The sequence below is a fragment of the Ranitomeya imitator genome, chromosome 1, assembly GCF_032444005.1.
Source record: "Ranitomeya imitator isolate aRanImi1 chromosome 1, aRanImi1.pri, whole genome shotgun sequence".
NCBI classification, from domain to species: domain Eukaryota; kingdom Metazoa; phylum Chordata; class Amphibia; order Anura; family Dendrobatidae; genus Ranitomeya; species Ranitomeya imitator.
Genome location: NC_091282.1, coordinates 414387244 through 414406506, shown reverse-complemented (window position 1 = coordinate 414406506; position 19263 = coordinate 414387244). Strand labels below are relative to the sequence as shown.

The 19263-nt window shown below is 44.1% G+C and overlaps 1 protein-coding gene across 1 annotated transcript; it reads left to right on the top strand.

The window, feature by feature from the left end:
* The first annotated feature begins 11423 nt into the window (after positions 1 to 11423).
* On the top strand, positions 11424 to 13533 carry LOC138657841 (uncharacterized). The gene is made up of 5 exons (XM_069745474.1): positions 11424 to 11548; positions 11633 to 11719; positions 11885 to 12080; positions 12227 to 12386; positions 13313 to 13533. The coding sequence occupies exons 1-5, from the start codon at positions 11501 to 11503 to the stop codon at positions 13500 to 13502; spliced, it is 681 nt and encodes a 226-aa protein (XP_069601575.1). The 5' UTR covers positions 11424 to 11500; the 3' UTR covers positions 13503 to 13533.
* The last annotated feature ends 5730 nt before the right edge of the window (positions 13534 to 19263 follow it).

The following is a 19263-nucleotide window of genomic DNA, read 5'->3' as shown; positions in this document are numbered from 1 at the left end:
ATGATTTACAGCGATTAGCCAGTATAAGTACATGTGGGGGTTGCCTGGTTGCTAGGGAACCCCCACATGTACTTATGCTGGCTAACGGATGTAAATCATTCAGCTGCGGCCCTGAAAACTAAATCTCCGAGCACTAAAAAATACTCAAAGGACACCCGAGCGTGCTTGAGAAATCACGAGTACCGAGTATATTCACTCATCACTAATACTAATGTCTCCTTAGAGGGATCGCCTGGGCTGGAGCCATATAGGGATGAGCGGGGTTTTTTGAATTTCCTCTAAAAAGTTATCATGAGGAAGAAAGCAAAAGAGATTAGGCCTTTCTCTGTCCCTGGTGAAATGATCTGTGTGCTCTGACCTGCTATCCCTTCACTGTACAAGCATTATATGGCTTCAGCCAGTCCTCATCTTTTATACTGCCTGTGATAGCCCACCTAATTGACGGCACTAGACCATGTGATGTGACAGCTGCGTGGCATTGTGGTAAAGCATGTGCAGCTGCGCCTGATGTCATTAGCACATTTTCTGAATCTTTAACAGAGAGTGAAATGGTGTTGGGAATTTTTTGGGGGGACACCAATCAGCATGAAGCCAATCGCAGAGTGTTTGAATTTCAGGAAATTTGACTCAAAATCGATCCTCCATGGATTGATCTGCTTCTCTGTAGTGCAGTACAGTATCTTCAACTCATTACCCAATTGTATGGAGTTTGGTAAGAAAAGGACCCTGTTCTATATATACTGTCCTCATACACGTTAGCAGGGTGTGCAATGAGACATGTGGCTAAACCCCCTGTCTTCTTTAGGAAAAGAGGCTGTAAAAATCTTCTTTTATTGATTGCAGATGTGACAGGAAAGGGTGAAACTATAGGATGCAATAACAGGAGCATTTCAAAATATATAACTGCACAGAGCATGAAACACATATAGTCTGCAATACACAGGTAACATGAGGAAATATACAAACTGATGATTACCTACTTAGTACAACAAACGTATTGATAAACGTAGACTTGCCTCTGCACCTAGCATTCACATGATATGCCTTTCAGCAAACCCCAGCTTACCCCAGTGTTATTTATGACGTTGTTTACTCTGGCTTGATTGTATGCATCTGGTCCACTCTTAATTCTCTGACCAAGAAGAACAGAGACCACGCCTCTCTGCTTCACACCTGAATGCACTTAGTTGTACATATATTGCATAGAACAAGTCTGCATTGACTTTAGTCTGCAGTGTGATTCCTATAAGTGTGTCCTAGAAGTGTGAAGATTATGTAGAATTAAAACCAGAACTGAACCAGAAGAGAACTGAAGGTAACTGGCCGGTCACTGTAAACAATGTTTCTGTTTGTTTTCACTTTCACCCCTATAATCCTTCACTTTCTGCAAACTTCCCTAATCCCTACTCCTAGTAAGGAACTGTTCATCTCTTCTTCAATCCTCCCCATCCACCTCACCTCCTCCTCAAAACTGTTCCTTAACATACAATCCTTTGTCTCCAAACACAGACAGCCCCCTCATGCCGTCTCCTGCTCCCACCTGCTAACACTTTCTTTGCTCCTTCTCACTGCTCGTGATATCTCTCCAAATCCTGGTCCTCCTCACAACATCCCCACAGTCAGTTCTACCTCCCATCCACGCTCTATCACAAATTTCCATAACTTCTCTAATCTTACACCCATTCACCCTGCCCCCACTTCCCCAGTCCCACTAACAGGAGCTCTGTGCAACGCTCGCTCTGTCTGCAACAAGCTGTCCTACATCCATGATCTTTTTGTTACTACCAAACTTTCCTTCCTCGCCATCACGGAAACCTGGCTCACCCCTTCTGACACAGCCTCTCCTGCTGCACTTTTTTATGGTGGCTTCCACCTTTCTCACACACCCCGCCCCAGCAGCAAACATGTCGGAGGAGTTGGTTTTCTCCTGTCAGATACCTGCTCCTTCACCCCAATCCCACTGCCACCCTCTGTTACCCTCCCTTCCTTTGAGGTGCATTCTGTGCGCATCTACTCCCCCTCCATCCTCTAACTGGCTGCCATCTACCGCCCCCCATGGCCAGCCAACATCTTCTTTGACCACTTCACCACCTGGCTACTTCATTTGTTTTTCGCGGACATCCCTACTATCATCATGGGCGACTTCAACATCCCTATTGACACTTCCCTCTCAGCTGCCACTAAACTTCTATCTCTCACTTCCTCCTTCGGCCTCACTCAAAGGTCTTCTACAGCCACCCACAAAGATGGACACACACTGGACCTAATCTTCACCCGCCTCTGCTCCCTATCTAACCTCTCTACCTCACCCCTTCCTATCTCTCACCACAACCTTCTTACATTCTCTTCTCTTTACACTCCATGTCTACAATCCCCACCCCACAAACTTTCACACCCTCGCAGAAATCTTAAACACCTTGACCTACACTCATTCTCTGAAGCCCTCCTCCCTCTCACAGATATAAGTTCCTTACACAATGTGGATGATGCTGCTGCTCTATATAATACCACAATAGCTGTAGCTTTGGAATCTGCTGCCCCACTTACACATACCAAAGCTCGCAAAATCAACAGACAGCGAGGCGAGCTTTCAGGGCTGCTGAGCGCAGATAGAAAAGATCCCACTCCAACGAGCACATCATCGCATTCAAACAGTCCCTCACTACTTTCAAGACCACACTCGCCACAGCTAAACAAACCTACTTCTCATCTCTCATATCCTCCCTGTCTCACAACCCTTAGCAGTTATTCAACACCTTCAATTCTCTCCTCCTTCCCCCAGCAACTCCTCCCTCCCCACTCATCTCAGCTGAAGACTTTGCCTCATTTTTCAAGCAGAAGAATGATACATCAGAGACGGTTTTGGTCAACAAGCCCCAGAGCCCTTCCTCCCGACTTCCCAGCCCTCCACCTTCAAAACCAACTTCTCTACCATTACTGAAGATCGACTCTCCACTCTACTCTCAAGATCACATCTCACCACCTGTGCACTTGACCCAATCCCATCCCACTTCATCCCAAACCTCACCACAGTCTTCATCCCAACCCTAACCCATCTCTTCAACCTATCACTAACAACTGGTGTTTTCCCCTCAAGCTTTAAACATGCCTCCATCACACCTATCCTCAAAAAGCCCTCTCTTGACCCATACTCTGTATCTAGCTATCGCCCTATATCACTTCTCCCCTATGCCTCGAAGCTACTGGATCAACACATCTACCTTGAACTGTCCTCCCATCTCTCTTCTTGCTCCCTCTTCGACCGCTTACAATCTGGCTTCCGGTCACACCACTCCACTGAATCTGCCCTAACTAAGGTCACCAATGACCTCTTAACCACCAAGAGTAAGCAACACTACTCTGTCCTCCTCCTCCTGGACCTGTCAGCTGCCTTTGACACAGTGGACCATTCCCTATTATTACCGACCCTCTCATCCCTTGGCATCACAGAGTTGGCCCTATCCTGGATCTCATCATACCTAACAGACCGGACATTCAGCGTCTCCCACTCACACACCACCTCCTCACCTCACCCCCTATCTGTCGGAGTCCCACAAGGTTCAGTCCTAGGGCCCCTGCTCTTCTCCATTTACACCTTTGGCCTGGGACAGCTCATAGAATCTCATGGCTTTCAGTATCACCTCTATGCTGATGACACACAGATCTACATCTCTGGACCAGATATCACCTCCCTACTAACCAGAATTCCTCAATGTCTATCTGCTATTTCATCCTTCTTCTCCGCTAGATTTCTGAAATTTAACATGGACAAAACAGAATTCATCATCTTTCCCCCTTCTCAAGTGACCCCCCCAATGGACCTATCCATTACAGTAAATGGCTGCCCACTTTCCCCAGTCCCACAAGCTTGCTGCCTCGTGGTAATCCAAGCCCTTTCCACTTCCTGCCAACTTCAACTCAAAAATATTTCACAAATCCGTTCATTCCTCAACCAAGAGTCTGCAAAAACCCTAGTCCATGCCCTAATCATCTCTCGCCTTGACTACTGCAACCTCCTGCTCTGTGGCCTCCCCTTGAACACTCTCGCACCCCTCCAATCTATTCTAAACTCTGCTGCCCGACTAATCCACCTGTCCCCCGCTATTCCCCAGCTTCTCCCCTCTGTCAATCCCTTAACTGGCTCCCCATTGCCCAGAGACTCCAGTACAAAACCCTAACCATGACGTACAAAGCCATCTACAACCTGTCTCCTCCATACATCTGTGACCTCGTCTCCCGGTACTTACCTACACGCAACCTCCAATCCTCACAAGACGTCCATCTCTACTCCCCTCTTATCTCCTCTTCCCACAATCGTATACAAGATTTCTCTCGCGTATCACCCCTACTCTGGAACCCTCTACCACAACACATCAGACTCTCGCCTACCATCGAAACCTTCAAAAGGAGCCTGAAGACCCACCTCTTCCGACAAACCTATAGCCTGCAGTAACCACCGATCGACCAAACCACTGCATGACCAACTCTACCCTCGCCTACTGTATTCTCACCCATCCCTTGCAGATTGTGAGCCTTCGCGGGCAGGGTCTTCTCTCCTCCTGTACCAGTTATGACTTGTATTCATTAAGATTATTGTACTTGTTTTTATTATGTATATCCCTCCTTACAGTACATGTAAAGCGCCATGGAATAAATGGTGCTATAACAATAAATAATAATAAATAATAATATTAAACACAGGATTATAACACATAGTGCTTATCAACTATGCTTAGAGCAGGCTATTTAAGGAGCATGAAAAACACAAATGGTGTAGTTTCTCCTAAGATGCATGGAGGAATAATGGCTGCTGTTCCCTTCACAGTGCCATAATAAAACCATAATGCAACATGAACAATCTCCCAATGCCCTAGGACCTTCCCACAAGACATTGCAAATTAAACTAGAATCTATGCATTAAACGGCCAGCAGGTGGTGATGTTACCTTACAATATGAAATATAGGAAGGATTAATACACACAAAAATACAATGTCTGTAATAACGGAGACATAAAAAAAATGACTAAACTTTCTAGACGGCAATTATATGGCTGGACAGAACACTCCCCGCTTGACGTCAGCCGACATCACTATTGTGTTTATTGGACGAGAACAGCAAAAAGAGTTCCCCTACTGGCCTGAGGAACAATTTGGTCTCACCTTGTTTTCCTATTTTTACTTCCACCTTACGTACGATTCCATCCTTACTTGGGAATGTCTGGGTAATGAGACCTAATGGCCATTCATTTCTCCGAGACCTTTGATTAGCACTATATCACCGACCTATTTAAACTTAATTATGACCCGCTAATTGATAAAGCTAAGACTACCATGCAATCCTGGAGAGACCAATATCTATCATGGTCAGGGAGGAAAAATATATTAAAAAGTCTAATACTCCCCAAGTTTGTCTACCTGTTTCAAATGCTACCTATACATGTTCCTGACTCTTACCTGGCAAAGGTGAACTCATTGTTCCTCAAGTACATTTGGAAAAATATCAAACCAAGAATAACCTACCGCACGTTAGTATTGGCTAAATCCAACGGCGGAATGGGCGCCCCAGATGCTAGGAAATACTACCACGCTGCAATATTGGCACGCTCAGTGGATCTAATACGTGGCACACAAAGTAAACAGTGGCTTACGATAGAGAATGAGCTCTCACCTCAGCCTATCAGATCGCTCCTGATGACTTATATCAAGAAGCGACCTCCCCCCTCACAATCTAATCCACTCACACAAACACTCATCAAGATCTGGACGAAAGTAGGTAACATACTAATACCCTCTTCATCACCACTACTCAAACTTTCAGATGTCCTAACCCACACAATCAAAACTGACAAAAAAGTACATGGCAGCCAGAAAGGCCCAGACACACCCATAGACCAACTTTTTGAGGAGGGAGTGCTTCTGCCCCTTCCTGAAATTAGAAAACTAACGGGTCTACCAAATTTTAATTTCATCCAATACTCTGCTCTCAAGGAATCTTTGAAAATAATGCAATACAATCCCGACACCACCCGAAATCTCACAACTTTCGAAACCCAATGTGCTAGAGTAACCAAACCACCGAAAACGTTATCCACCCTTTACCAAACTCTCCTGACTGAAGACCATTGTTTAAAAAGAGCATATGTAACAAGCTGGGAAAAAGATTTGATAAGATATACCTTTAATAAGATATACCTTTAATAAAAACCAGGTCCAACATATCTACAATAATTCGCATGGCCCCACGTGCTGTGTGAAAACGCAGGAAAACTCTTTTAAAATAGTATCCAGGTGGTATACTTCACAAACCCAAATATGAATCTGGAAACCCGACGCCTCCACCTTATGTTGGAGATGTAAAAAAGGAACAGGTGACTATTTTCACTTATGGTGGACATGCCCCACCCTACAGCAATTTTGGTCTCTTGTGGAGTCGACTATCCTGGATATCGTAGGTAAAAAACTGAAGCTGACACCAGAGTCTGTTCTCCTAAATCTACCCACTTGGCCCAATATACCCCGTCGCTCCTCTTATTTAGCTTACAACATCATAGCAGCTGCTAAGCTACTGGTACCAACACACTGGAAATCAACAAAAATACCCACACTCCCGCAATTATTATCCAAAATTGACCAACTTTACAGAATAGCTGGCTTAGCAGCCTCCGTGAACCATACGACTCCAACATTCAAAGAAGTATGGCACCCCTGGATCCGCTATAGATCTAACAATCACCTGATGTCCGAAGATTCACCTTAAACAAAACTGACTACAGAACAAGGTGCTACACCCCCCCCCCCTATCTTTACCCCTGAATTCTGATCCCTCCTTTTCTACTTTCTATCTTTCTCTGATATCCTTCTCTGTTAAATGTATGTTTTTTTTTTCTTTTTTTTCCTATCAATTGACATCCAGTATCAATAGACTGTTCTTAATTAACGTTTGATTGCAGGAATACCTCCCTACCTACAAGTTTAAAACAAGATTATTATACCCTCCGATGGACAACAAAACTTCATTTATATATTACAAATGCCCTGCGTACACATAATCCGAGTTCCTCCAGAGTTATATGTTTGTCTTAGGAGCTCATAATCGGAGTTTATCTAATGTTAATCTACTAACTGTTACCTTTCACTGCATTTTACTCATGTTTGTTTTTCTGTTCTTTAATGAAAATCAATAAAAAGAACATTGAAAAGAAAAGCACTATATCACCAGGCTGGAGGTTAGTCTTGCTGGTTTGCCACTTTCTCCTCTGTTGCAGAGTAGGCAGGTACTGTTTTTTCTACTTGTCCCAAAAGGCATTGGAAAGACTCTGTACTTGTCTCCATCGACTCCTGTAATGGTCTTTAATATTAAATTCTCCAGGTCGCGAGCAATTAGGGTCAGTCTTCTGCATAAGCAGCAGGGCTGGGGTGAGAACAGTTGGGTCATCAGAGTCTTGAAGTGTAGGTGCTAACTTTGCATGACCGTTCTTGCATATCTTCTCCATGAAGGTTAAGAAATGGTCTTTCATCTCTGGTTTATTATGGAAGCTGTGTCTGAGGGAGACAAATCGTTTGTAAACTTGTTCTCTGTTGTTAGGCAAGCGTTGTCTTTGAGGCTTGAAGGGTAGAGGTGCAATCCAGCTCTTTGTTTTGTCCTGCACCATTCCTTGCTCCATCATCTCTAAGAACAGTCTATCTTCAAATGACATTGCAATACTATTATCTTCTTTTGTCTTGTGGAAGACTGTACACCCAAGGTGATCTTGGTCGTCATTCAGGATGCAATCATCGTAGGCACGACTTGCTAAGGCTACGTTCACATTAGCGTCAAACGACGCTGCGTCGTCAACGCACGACAACGCATGCGCCATGCGCCCCTATCTTTATCATTGGGGACGCATGCATTGCGTTGTCGTGCGTTTTCGGTAAAACGCACGACGCATGCGTCGTTTCACCGCACCTGGGTGGCGTCGGAGACGCTACCATGTTGCATTTTTTGGGCGTCCAAAAAACGCACGCGTCGCACTTGCGTCGCTCGTGCGTCGTCAATGCGTTCAATTTCCCATTGAAACCTATTGACAACGCACTTGCGTCGCGGGTGTGCGTCGTGCGTGCGTTGTGCGACGCATGCGTCGTTAGATAAAATGAAACAAAAAAGTGTCTAGACAGTGTCTAGACAGTGCAAACAGTGAGAAAAACATCCCCCATATATAAAGAAAATGTTGGATTGTTTGTCACTTCTGCTGCAGGCTACACAACAGACCAGACACACTACTACAATACTGTCTTTTCATCCGCTGTCCAGAGATGTAAGTATAGAATTGTTCTGTGCATTTTCTACATGTTTTTTAAAATTATTTTTGCAAGTTGTGTATTATATTCTGCACTGTGGTTAAAGATATTGTGATATTTTTAGTCTGGTTGTGATGTATGGCGTTGTATAGGATGGCGTTTCATTGTCTGCGGCCTTGATTATTGTTCTTTCCAGGATAGATTTTTCTTTTCCATTTTTTGGTTTGGTGGTGTTTTTTGTATTCAGTTGTGATGTTTTATTCTTGCGTTACATGATGGCGTTTAATAGTCTCCGGCCCTGTCGGTTTTATTGTAAAGTATGGTAGTATAGAATGATTCTGCGCCCTTTTATTACATTTATTAATTTTTTATTGCAAGTTGTGTATTATGTTCAGCACTGTGGTTGTGTAAAGACATTGTTGTACAGGTCCTTCTCAAAAAATTAGCATATAGTGTTAAATTTCATTATTTACCATAATGTAATGATTACAATTAAACTTTCATATATTATAGATTCATTATCCACCAACTGAAATTTGTCAGGTCTTTTATTGTTTTAATACTGATGATTTTGGCATACAACTCCTGATAACCCAAAAAACCTGTCTCAATAAATTAGCATATCAAGAAAAGGTTCTCTAAACGACCTATTACCCTAATCTTCTGAATCAACTAATTAACTCTAAACACATGCAAAAGATACCTGAGGCTTATATAAACTCCCTGCCGGGTTCATTACTCAAAACCCCCATCATGGGTAAGACTAGCGACCTGACAGATGTCAAGAAGGCCATCATTGACACCCTCAAGCAAGAGGGTAAGACCCAGAAAGAAATTTCTCAACAAATAGGCTGTTCCCAGAGTGCTGTATCAAGGCACCTCAATGGTAAGTCTGTTGGAAGGAAACAATGTGGCAGAAAACGCTGTACAACGAGAAGAGGAGACCGGACCCTGAGGAAGATTGTGGAGAAGGACCGATTCCAGACCTTGGGGAACCTGAGGAAGCAGTGGACTGAGTCTGGTGTGGAAACATCCAGAGCCACCGTGCACAGGCGTGTGCAGGAAATGGGCTACAGGTGCCGCATTCACCAGGTAAAGCCACTTTTGAACCATAAACAGCGGCAGAAGCGCCTGACCTGGGCTACAGAGAAGCAGCACTGGACTGTTGCTAAGTGGTCCCAAGTACTTTTTTCTGATGAAAGCAAATTTTGCATGTCATTCGGAAATCAAGGTGCCAGAGTCTGGAGGAAGACTGGGGAGAAGGAAATGCCAAAATGCCTGAAGTCCAGTGTCAACTACCCACAGTCAGTGATGGTGTGGGGTGCCATGTCAGCTGCTGGTGTTGGTCCACTGTGTTTCATCAAGGACAGGGTCAATGCTTTATGGTGATGAAGATTTCATTTTTTCAGCACGACCTGGCACCTGCTCACAGTGCCAAAACCACTGGTAAATGGTTTACTGACCATGGTATTACTGTGCTCAATTGGCCTGCCAACTCTCCTGACCTGAACCCCATAGAGAATCTGTGGGATATTGTGAAGAGAAAGTTGAGAGACGCAAGACCCAACACTCTGGTTGAGCTTAAGGCCGCTATTGAAGCATCCTGGGCCTCCATAACATCTCAGCAGTGTCACAGGCTGATTGCCTCCATGCCACGCCGCATTGAAGCAGTCATTTCTGCCAAAGGATTCCCGACCAAGTATTGAGTGCATAACTGAACATTATTATTTGATGGTTTTTTTGTTTGTTATTAAAAAACACTTTTATTTGATTGGATGGGTGAAATATGCTAATTTATTGAGACAGGTTTTTTGGGTTATCAGGAGTTGTATGCCAAAATCATCAGTATTAAAACAATAAAAGACCTGACAAATTTCAGTTGGTGGATAATGAATCTATAATATATGAAAGTTTAATTGTAATCATTACATTATGGTAAATAATGAAATTTAACACTATATGCTAATTTTTTGAGAAGGACCTGTATGTTTCTGGTTGTGATGTATGGCGTTGTGTGGCCTTTTATTGTCTCCGGCCCTGTCGGTTTTATTGTAAAGTATGGTGTGTTATTAATGTTTCTGCCCTTAATTTTTGGGGGTTGTTATTTTTTTCCTTTCAAAAATCTATTGTGTTTTTTGTGTTGCTCCATGCATACTGTACTTTGTAAAAAAAAAAAAAACTCTTTTGGGATTACTACATTGGGTCTGTTGTAGATTAGTTTTCTTATCTTTAGGCTTTTGTACTCTGGCATTGGGTTGTCTCTGCCATTGTTTCTTTAATTTAATCAATGTGGCAGTGTTGTTTGCTCAGCGTTAGGGTACCGTCACACTATACGATTTACCTACGATCACGACCAGCGATATGACCTGGCCGTGATCGTAGGTAAATCGTAGTGTGGTCGCTGGGAGCTGTCACACAGACAACTCTCCAGCGACCAAGATGCCGAGGTCCCTGGGTAACCAGGGTAAACATCGGGTAACTAAGCGCAGGACCGCGCTTAGTTACCCGATGTTTACCCTGGTTACAAGCGTTAAACTGAAAAAAAACAAACAGCACATACTTACATTCTGGTGTCCGTCAGGTCCCTTGCAGTCTGCTTCCCGCACTCAGTGACTGCCGGCCGTAAAGTGAAAGTGAAAGCACAGCTGCTGTGCTCTGCTTTCACTTTACGGCCGGCAGTCACAGTGCTGGAAGCAGACGGCAAGGGACCTGACGGACACCAGAATGTAAGTATGTGCTGTTTGTTTTTTTTTAGTTTAACGCTTGTAACCAGGGTAAACATCGGGTAACTAAGCGCGGTCCTGCGCTTAGTTACCCGATGTTTACCCTGGTTACAAGCGAACGCATCGCTGGATCGCATCGCTAGATCGCTAGATCGGTGTCACACACACCGATCTAGCGATGACAGCGGGAGATCCAGCGATGAAAGAAAGTTCTAAACGATCTGCTACGACGTACGATTCTCAGCAGGATCCCTGATCGCTGCTGCGTGTCAGACACAGCGATATCGTAACGATATCGCTGGAACGTCACGAATCGTACCGTCGTAGCGATCGAAATGTTATAGTGTGACGGTACCCTTAGTTCAGTTGGAGTGCAATGTTCTTTGTGGTTTAAATGAATATTTTTTTTTTTTTTTTTTTTTTTATATATTGCTGGATTGTGCATAGGAGCATAGGATCAATGTTATTTTGTTCTTTATTTCAGAATTGCATTAGTCATGGCCAGCGGCAGCGATTCGAGCAACACCCCACCGCTGAGGAGTCCGGTGAGTACATGATCTACTATTGCTTACTATATTCGCTGTCATTTGTAGATGGGTCACTCAACTTTTTGGTAAACTATTTTGCAGGCTTCTTCAAGTGAGGAGGAGGACCAGGAGGAAGAGAGGGAGCAGGAGCAGAGACCACGGGGCCAAGCTGTGGTTGCAGGACGGAGAGTAAGTTTTTCTTTCAAACCTATTCATTTTTTTCTGTAATTTTTTTGTTTTTGCGGGTATGGGGGATGGTGGGAGGGGGTGGTGGTGTTTGTGGTAGGTGGCGGTGGAGGAGGTAGGGACAATGTTTTTTTTCTTGCAAACATTAATATTTTCCATTTATTCTAGGTTTCACAACGGGCCCTGGATGAACCACTGGATATAGACATGATGGTGGCATCCATTGAAGCACGGGGCCCGTTGTGGGACAGCCGTGACCCCCGGCACGCGGACCAGGGCATATTGCGGCGTCTGTGGTTAGAGGTGGCACAATCGCTGTGGGATGGCTTCGACAGCGCTTCCCCCAAGGCCAAAGCTAGTTTCCGTAAGTATTTCCAAAATGCTGCTGTGACCCATCATGCCAGGATTACACAACCGTCTGTGATGTCTTCTATTGGGATTGCACACGGTTGCGTAATCGTTTTAAATATATTATCTAAAACCTTTTTTATTTTTTATCTTTATACACAGTTAAACAATTGAGGACCAGATGGCGCTCCATGAAGGACCGCTTCAGGAGGGGCCTGAAAAAGGAGGGACAGACCCGTAGTGGTGCTGCAGCTTCAAGGACCTCGGTGTACAAGTACAACCGTATACTGCAGTTCTTGCGACCGGTCCTTGAAAGCAGAGAGTAAGTATAGTACCTATGCACACACCTAGTTTTTACAACATGCATATTCACATACTACATTCCAGCCACGTAGCTTATTGGCCAGCCATTTATTTTGGCAAGTACAAAGTATAGAAATATAGAAAAAAAGGCAAGTTCACCGAGGCGTGAAACGTAAAAAATACATACTTTTATCCTCTTCAATCATAAGCAGAGGATGAAACATCAGCACAATACAATAGACACTATCTACGCGTTTCAGGTGACAGGGAACATCAGACCTGAAACGCGTAGATAGTGTTTTTATTGTATTGTGCAGATGTTTCATCCTCTGATTCTGATTGAAGTGAATAAAGTATTTTGTTTTTTCTTTTCACGCCTCGTTGACCTCGAATTTTTTATTCATTTCTGGTCTTCTCACACTTGACACAGCGGCTCCCTTCTGGGATTACTACAATGGTGAGCTGGACTTACTAGCAATTTCCCTGAAATCTGAAGTATACAGAACACAGAAAGATAGTAGATTGGCCATGCCCAGCCAATATTTCATAGTGGAGTAGTATAGTGGCTATCCAGGTGTATCCAAGATTTTTTATACACAAAAAAGTAAAATATAATAGATACGGCATACATTCCACTGCAAAGCAGGTTATGTTCCCATGGTTGCTCAGCTCGCAGGACCTGTGATGACGTCTCGGTCACATGACTGTGACGTCATGGCAGTTCCAACGTAAGCATAATTGTCTGGCGTTACAAACCGCAACCATGGGTGACTATTTTGAATAAATAAATGCATTTTTTTTTAATATTGATGGTGCATATGCAGTGTCAATATTAAAAATAGGTTAATATTAATGGCGGCAATGGATAACTGGCGGTAAAGTTTATTAATGACGCATGTGAAATGTGATATTTAGTATACTAATGGTTTCCTTATGTTTTCACAGAACACACAGCAGCACCCGCGAGACTGTCCGACCCTCTGGAGCGGTCCTTTGTGAAGCGCCATCTGAACTGTCGCAGCCATCCCACAGCGAGAGCAGGTCTGCACCACCACAATCTGGCGAACCGGCAGCCGGTCCATCAGATGTTCCCCTGGCCGAGGCCTCTGTCGCTCCTTCCTTCGGGTCTTCCTGACAGCGTCAGCGGGCCTCGGACAGGGCAGTCATGCCCGAATTTTTACATTTGAGCACCGTATGTCAGAATGGTTTCAAGGCGCTGTGCGATAAAATGTCCAATATCGAACGGCGTCTTGAAAACATCGAAACGGATCTCTCGAGGCGGCCAAACATTTTTTTAATGCCATTCACAACGGCATGGTTGAACATCTTACGCCAGAACTCCAGATTTCGGTCATGCAGGGCTGCAACAATGTATATGTCACTGCTCTGCAGCAGGCTCGGGTCATGCAGTCAGCGACAAATGTGCCCGCAGTACCATCGCTGGCTGCCATGACTCCGACTCCTGCTGCAGAGCACCACCACAGAGCTCCGCGTGCCGAGGGCCACCGCCACCGCCACCGCCACCACAGAACAGAGCCCCAAAGTTCAGAGCATGACAGGCCTTCAAGGGCACACAGACGGGAGGCCGACCCACACCCAGAGGGAGAGAGGAGGAAGAAAAAGAAGAAGACGACGACGACTACAAGCACTACGACCTTGGCTATGGCTGCTCCCAAAACTACCACCAGAACACAGCCTGGGTCGACCCGGAGCACACCAAGTACCCAGGCTGGGTCTACATGGAGTACACCCAGTACCCAGCCTGGGTCTACAAGGAGTACACCATCTACACAGCCTGGGTCGACCCGGAGCCGGAGTAGCCAGCCAAGGACAATGGTCGTCCCTCCTCCCTCACCTCCAGCTTTGGCAGTCTCGCCACCATCAACTGCCTGGATTGATGTCGGCATCCCGTCTAGTGTGATAGACTATGCGGCTTCCTCCCCCTAGTCCTCCTCCTTGGTCTCCTCAACACCCCCAAAAAGTGGGGGATATCAATCCCCTTTAATAGCAGATGTAGATACCCCCTAATTACATTTTCCCATTTTTTTGGGGGGGTTCCTAAATAAAACTGTTATTTTTTTTAAAAAAAATTCGTTTTTATTGTCTCAAATAAAGTTTGCACCAAATCACACCTTGCGCCGTATACATAAATCTTGTCTTTGTAACACCTGATGTGCAATGTCTGACAATATGTTATCAATTTTTTTTTTCATTGTTTTATAGGGCTGTCGCTCAGTGTACTATCAGATGTTACAAACACAAACAGCATTGCTCAATCTGTCAAGTTGAAAATGTACCATCACACAACGATTTCAGTATAGATAAAGTTGGTTTTTGTGTGTAACCAATGTTATCTTTTCTGAAATCGTAAAACGATTGAGCACCTGCTGTGAGATTTTTGGTGTTAGCGAATGATTTTGAATTTTTTTGGGTAACTGATCACACGCTGTCATTGTTGGATCGGCGAGTTAGACACCGATCCAGCGATGTCTTTGTTTTAAAAAAGGGAATATTGGGTTACTAGCGCAGTGTTTTAAACACTCAAATAAAAAGTGAACAATACCCCACAAATATAAAAAGGTGTCAACCACGTCCCTCGCCGTCATCTTTCCGCACTGACACTGTGATTCCCGCCCGTAAAGCTGAGCACACCGTTGACTTAATAATAAACGCTGTGCTGTGCTTTAGGGCTGGCACAGTACGGGAAGCTGACGGCGATGGACGTGTCACACACCGGAATATAATGTTTTTTTGTATTTTTTAAAATTACGTTTACAATGGTAAACATCGTGAGTGCGGCCATGCGCTTCATAACATTACCCAGATTACACGGGACTTGCTCTTTTTTGGTCGCTGGAGAGCTGTCTGTGTGACAGCTCTCCAGCAACCACGCGACAACTAAACAACGATCTCGGTCCAGTCGTATCACTGGTCGGTATCGTTGGATAATAGTTTTATTAATGTACCTTAAGAATATTGGTCAGGTGAGGTGGAAGCAATGTTCACAGTGTCGCCACTATTTGACTCTGGACGTATTCTAGCATCCTGAGTGCAATAGTGTTAACTCTGTAGAGTTTTGCAAACATGATCGTCTCCCTCCTTGTCAAGCCAGGTTCATTATGCAAATAGTCTGCAGGATTAAAAATGGTTAACAAGGTGGGAGCCGATCATGTTATACGTCCAAACTATGGTACACACGGCTGAAAAATTTATTTGTTTTGTCACAGTCCATTTGGGTACTGGTGCTCACATAAATTTTGTGGGACACACATTACTTTCACTAAAATTGGATTTTACAATTCTATTACTATGGAAAAACATATGGGAGATTTTTTCTGTGAAAACGGAAAGGCACAAGAACTTTATTTCAAAACACAATGCATTAGAAAATCAGGGGACATTATAACAATAACCAAACATAGGATGGTTAAATGACATGGACTCCACAGTGTTTACATGACATCATAATAACAAGATGAATTAAACCATTTGATCTTGCCATGAAACACGGCCAACATCTGAAACAAAGTATGCAGCAAATTGGTCCCTCATATGAGCAATCTCCACAGTTGTCCGCAGAGGATGATCTTGATAATCAGGCAATGGATTTGGTATGGGTTCATCGAGTTCCATGTTGACTCTCTCTTTATCAATAATAAAATTGTGGAGAACCACACACGCCTTCACCACCTCATCCACTGTCTCAATTTTCAAATTTATGGCGGATCCTAAGATACGCCATTTGGAGACCAGGATGCCAAAGGCGCACTCCACAGTTCTTCTGGCCCTGGACAGTCTATAATTAAAAATAGTTTTGGTGCGGTCCAACCCCCGACTGGAGTACGGTTTAAGTAGGTTGCCACTCATTTGAAAAGCCTCATCCCCAACCACAACAAATGGCAGGGCCGGTCCTTCGGGGTTGGGAAGAGGTTGTGGCTGGGGGAAATTAAAATTGTTCTCGTATAATCTTCGGCCCATGTCTGACTCCTTAAATGTCCGTGAATCATTTGCACGGCCAAACGCTCCAATGTCCACAGCGAGAAACCTGCAGTCCGCACCTGCAATTGCCATGAGCACGGTGGAAAAGTATTTTTTATAATTAAAAAAAAGAGATCCACTTCTTGAAGGCTTGGTAATCCTAATGTGCTTCCCATCCACGGCTCCAATACAGTTAGGGAAAGAACACACTTGTTCGAATTTTTGGGCGTTGGCCTGCCATATTTCTGTTGTAGGGATGGGTAAAAATTCATCCCGGAGGTTGTCCCACAATGCGCGGCATGTGTCGGCAATAATACCAGACAGTGTGGAGACTCCAATACGAAACTGGAAATGCAGTGATCTCAAGGTCTCTCCGGTAGCCAGGAAACTGACAAGAAGAAAAATAAATAAATATAATTAATTACATTGTTATGAAAGAATTTTTCATTTTTAATTACAATCCCCCACCCCACAAAACAAAAACACGTTACTTTAAAAAATGGCAAGAACATATAAATCCTTCACATTCCATTACGTACCGTAGAGTCACCAGCAGACGTTCCTCGGGGGAAATTGCTTTACGGAGCTGCGTGTCCTGCCTGGAAATGGATCCCTCCTTCCACCAGACGCAGCAGATATCGGAAGCTGTTTTGAGACATCCTGGTGTACTCGAAGTATTTCTCCTGGTTGTCATTTAACTCGCCAAACAGACAATGGTAGGCTCCACAACTCTCTCGGACTTCCACTATAGGGTGTAGCCAAAAACGCCGACGACTCCTTCTCCGTAGTTTGTCTCTTTTCCTCTGTTCATGACAGGCAATAGCATAAGCAATAGCAAGGGCTAATTCCAGCTCAAAATTGAGGTAGATACTCTCCATGGAACGATCCATCTTGATGCTCTATGGCTGGAAATAATCTATGCCGGGGTATATATACCACTATTACATTAATACCCACCCTCATCTACCCATTGGTGGCATTATCGATTGTCTAGACACTAGACCCACCCTCTTCTATTCATTGGTGGTGTTATCTAGTGTCTAGACACTAAATTGTGTCTAAAGATATAATCATTGTTTGACAACGCATGCGTCGTAAAACGCAGCGTTTTTTGTATAAACGCACCAAAAACGCAGCAAAAACGCTGCGTTTTACGACGCATCCGTCCGACGCTTGCGTCAAAAAAGGTGCGTTTTTGCGTGCGTTTCCGATGCGTCGTGCGTTGCGTCGGCGATGCAGCGTCGCATGACGCTAATGTGAACGTAGCCTAAGATACTTGGTGCTGAAGAACTGTGTGGCAACTCCTTTATGAAGTAGTGATTTTTACATGGTTGAAGGAGAGATGGATTTCTATTCTCGAGCGTACTGGTAAGCATGTTGTTAACCACCGTCGGTTTATGTGCTTCTCCTAAACAGTCCTCTCCTACAATGACCCACCCAAGGTCAAGTCTCTGGGCATATAGAGCATTGTGAGAGCCATTGATATGCTGTGTAACCTTGTGAACTTGTAGAATATCTCTCCTTAGGAGCAAGATTATTTGAGCCTCAGGGAATCAGGCGTTCTATACGCTTCAGATGAGGATGATATGATGCCACTTCAGGCGTTGGTATCTCTGAACTGTTGTCAGGAATCTGGTTACATTCCAATATGGTTGGTAAGGGCAGACACATTTGGCCATCTATAGACTCGACTACGTAGCCTGTTGCTCTTCTACCAGCTGTCTCTACTATACCGGCACAAGTTTTCAAAAAGTAGGGGGCACTGGGACCTCTGATGTTAAAGAAGGCAGACTTGGCTAATGACCTGTTCCTCTGATCATCTAAAATCGCCTATACTTTGATGGCTTTGTCCTTTTCATCTGCTGAGTAGACTCTCACTAGAGAAATTTTAGAGCAGGACTTGCCTCCTATGAGATTTCAACAAACTTCTGTACACTTAGAAGTAATTGCTGGAGAGTCAGTATTTGAGTCCTTGAGCTCCCCGCTATGCTCTTGGACTTGGGGCAAAATATCCGATGGTGGTCCAGGGTGTAGAGCTGAGTTATGTTCGGTGCTGTCACATTCGGCAAACTTTGCACTAACCTCACAGTCCCTGGCGAAGTGGGATGTTAAAGAGCAGCATTTGTAGCAGATGTGGTTCTCCTTAAGGAAGGCCTTCCTTTCTTCCAATGACTTTTCTCTGAAAGCTCTGCACTTAAGTAAGGAATGTGGCTTCTTGTATAAGGTACACTGTCTGTTTGGGTCCTCAGATTTATCTTCTCCTTGAAGGGAGCTGAACTCTTTGTGAACTGAACCTGTGGGAGAAATGTTAGTATTGTGGACATCTATAGTTGTTCTGCGAGGTTTACTAACAGAGCTATTGGCACATGACAGAGTAAAATCAAAGCTAGGATCATTTCTAATTTTTGCTTGTTCTGAGACAAAATCTACAAACACATTGAATGGAGGAAATGGTACATTGTAAGTCTGTTTATACCTACAACCATATGTAACCCACTTGTCTTGCAGTTTATATGGGAGTTTTTGAACTATGGGGTTCACACCTCTAGCAGTGTCAAGATATGTCAACCCCACAAAATCTCCTTCTGCTTTTGCTACACACAACTCCATTAACAAGTCAGTTAATTCTCTGAGCTTTGCATAGTCCTTGTTCGCTATTCTAGGAAAGTCCTCTATTCTTTTAAACAAGGCACTTTCTATAACCTCTACTGAGCCATAGCATTCTTCAAGTCTATTCCAAATTCTTTTGAGGCCGACATCTGGATAATTTACATTAATGTTTCTGATTTTCTTTGCGTGTTCAGCAGACTCACTTCCTAGCCATTTTACCAGGAGATCCACTTCTTCACTACATGATAGACCTATGTCTCTTATGGCATTTTTGAAGGAGGCTCGCCAAGCCCTGTAGTTTTCAGCGC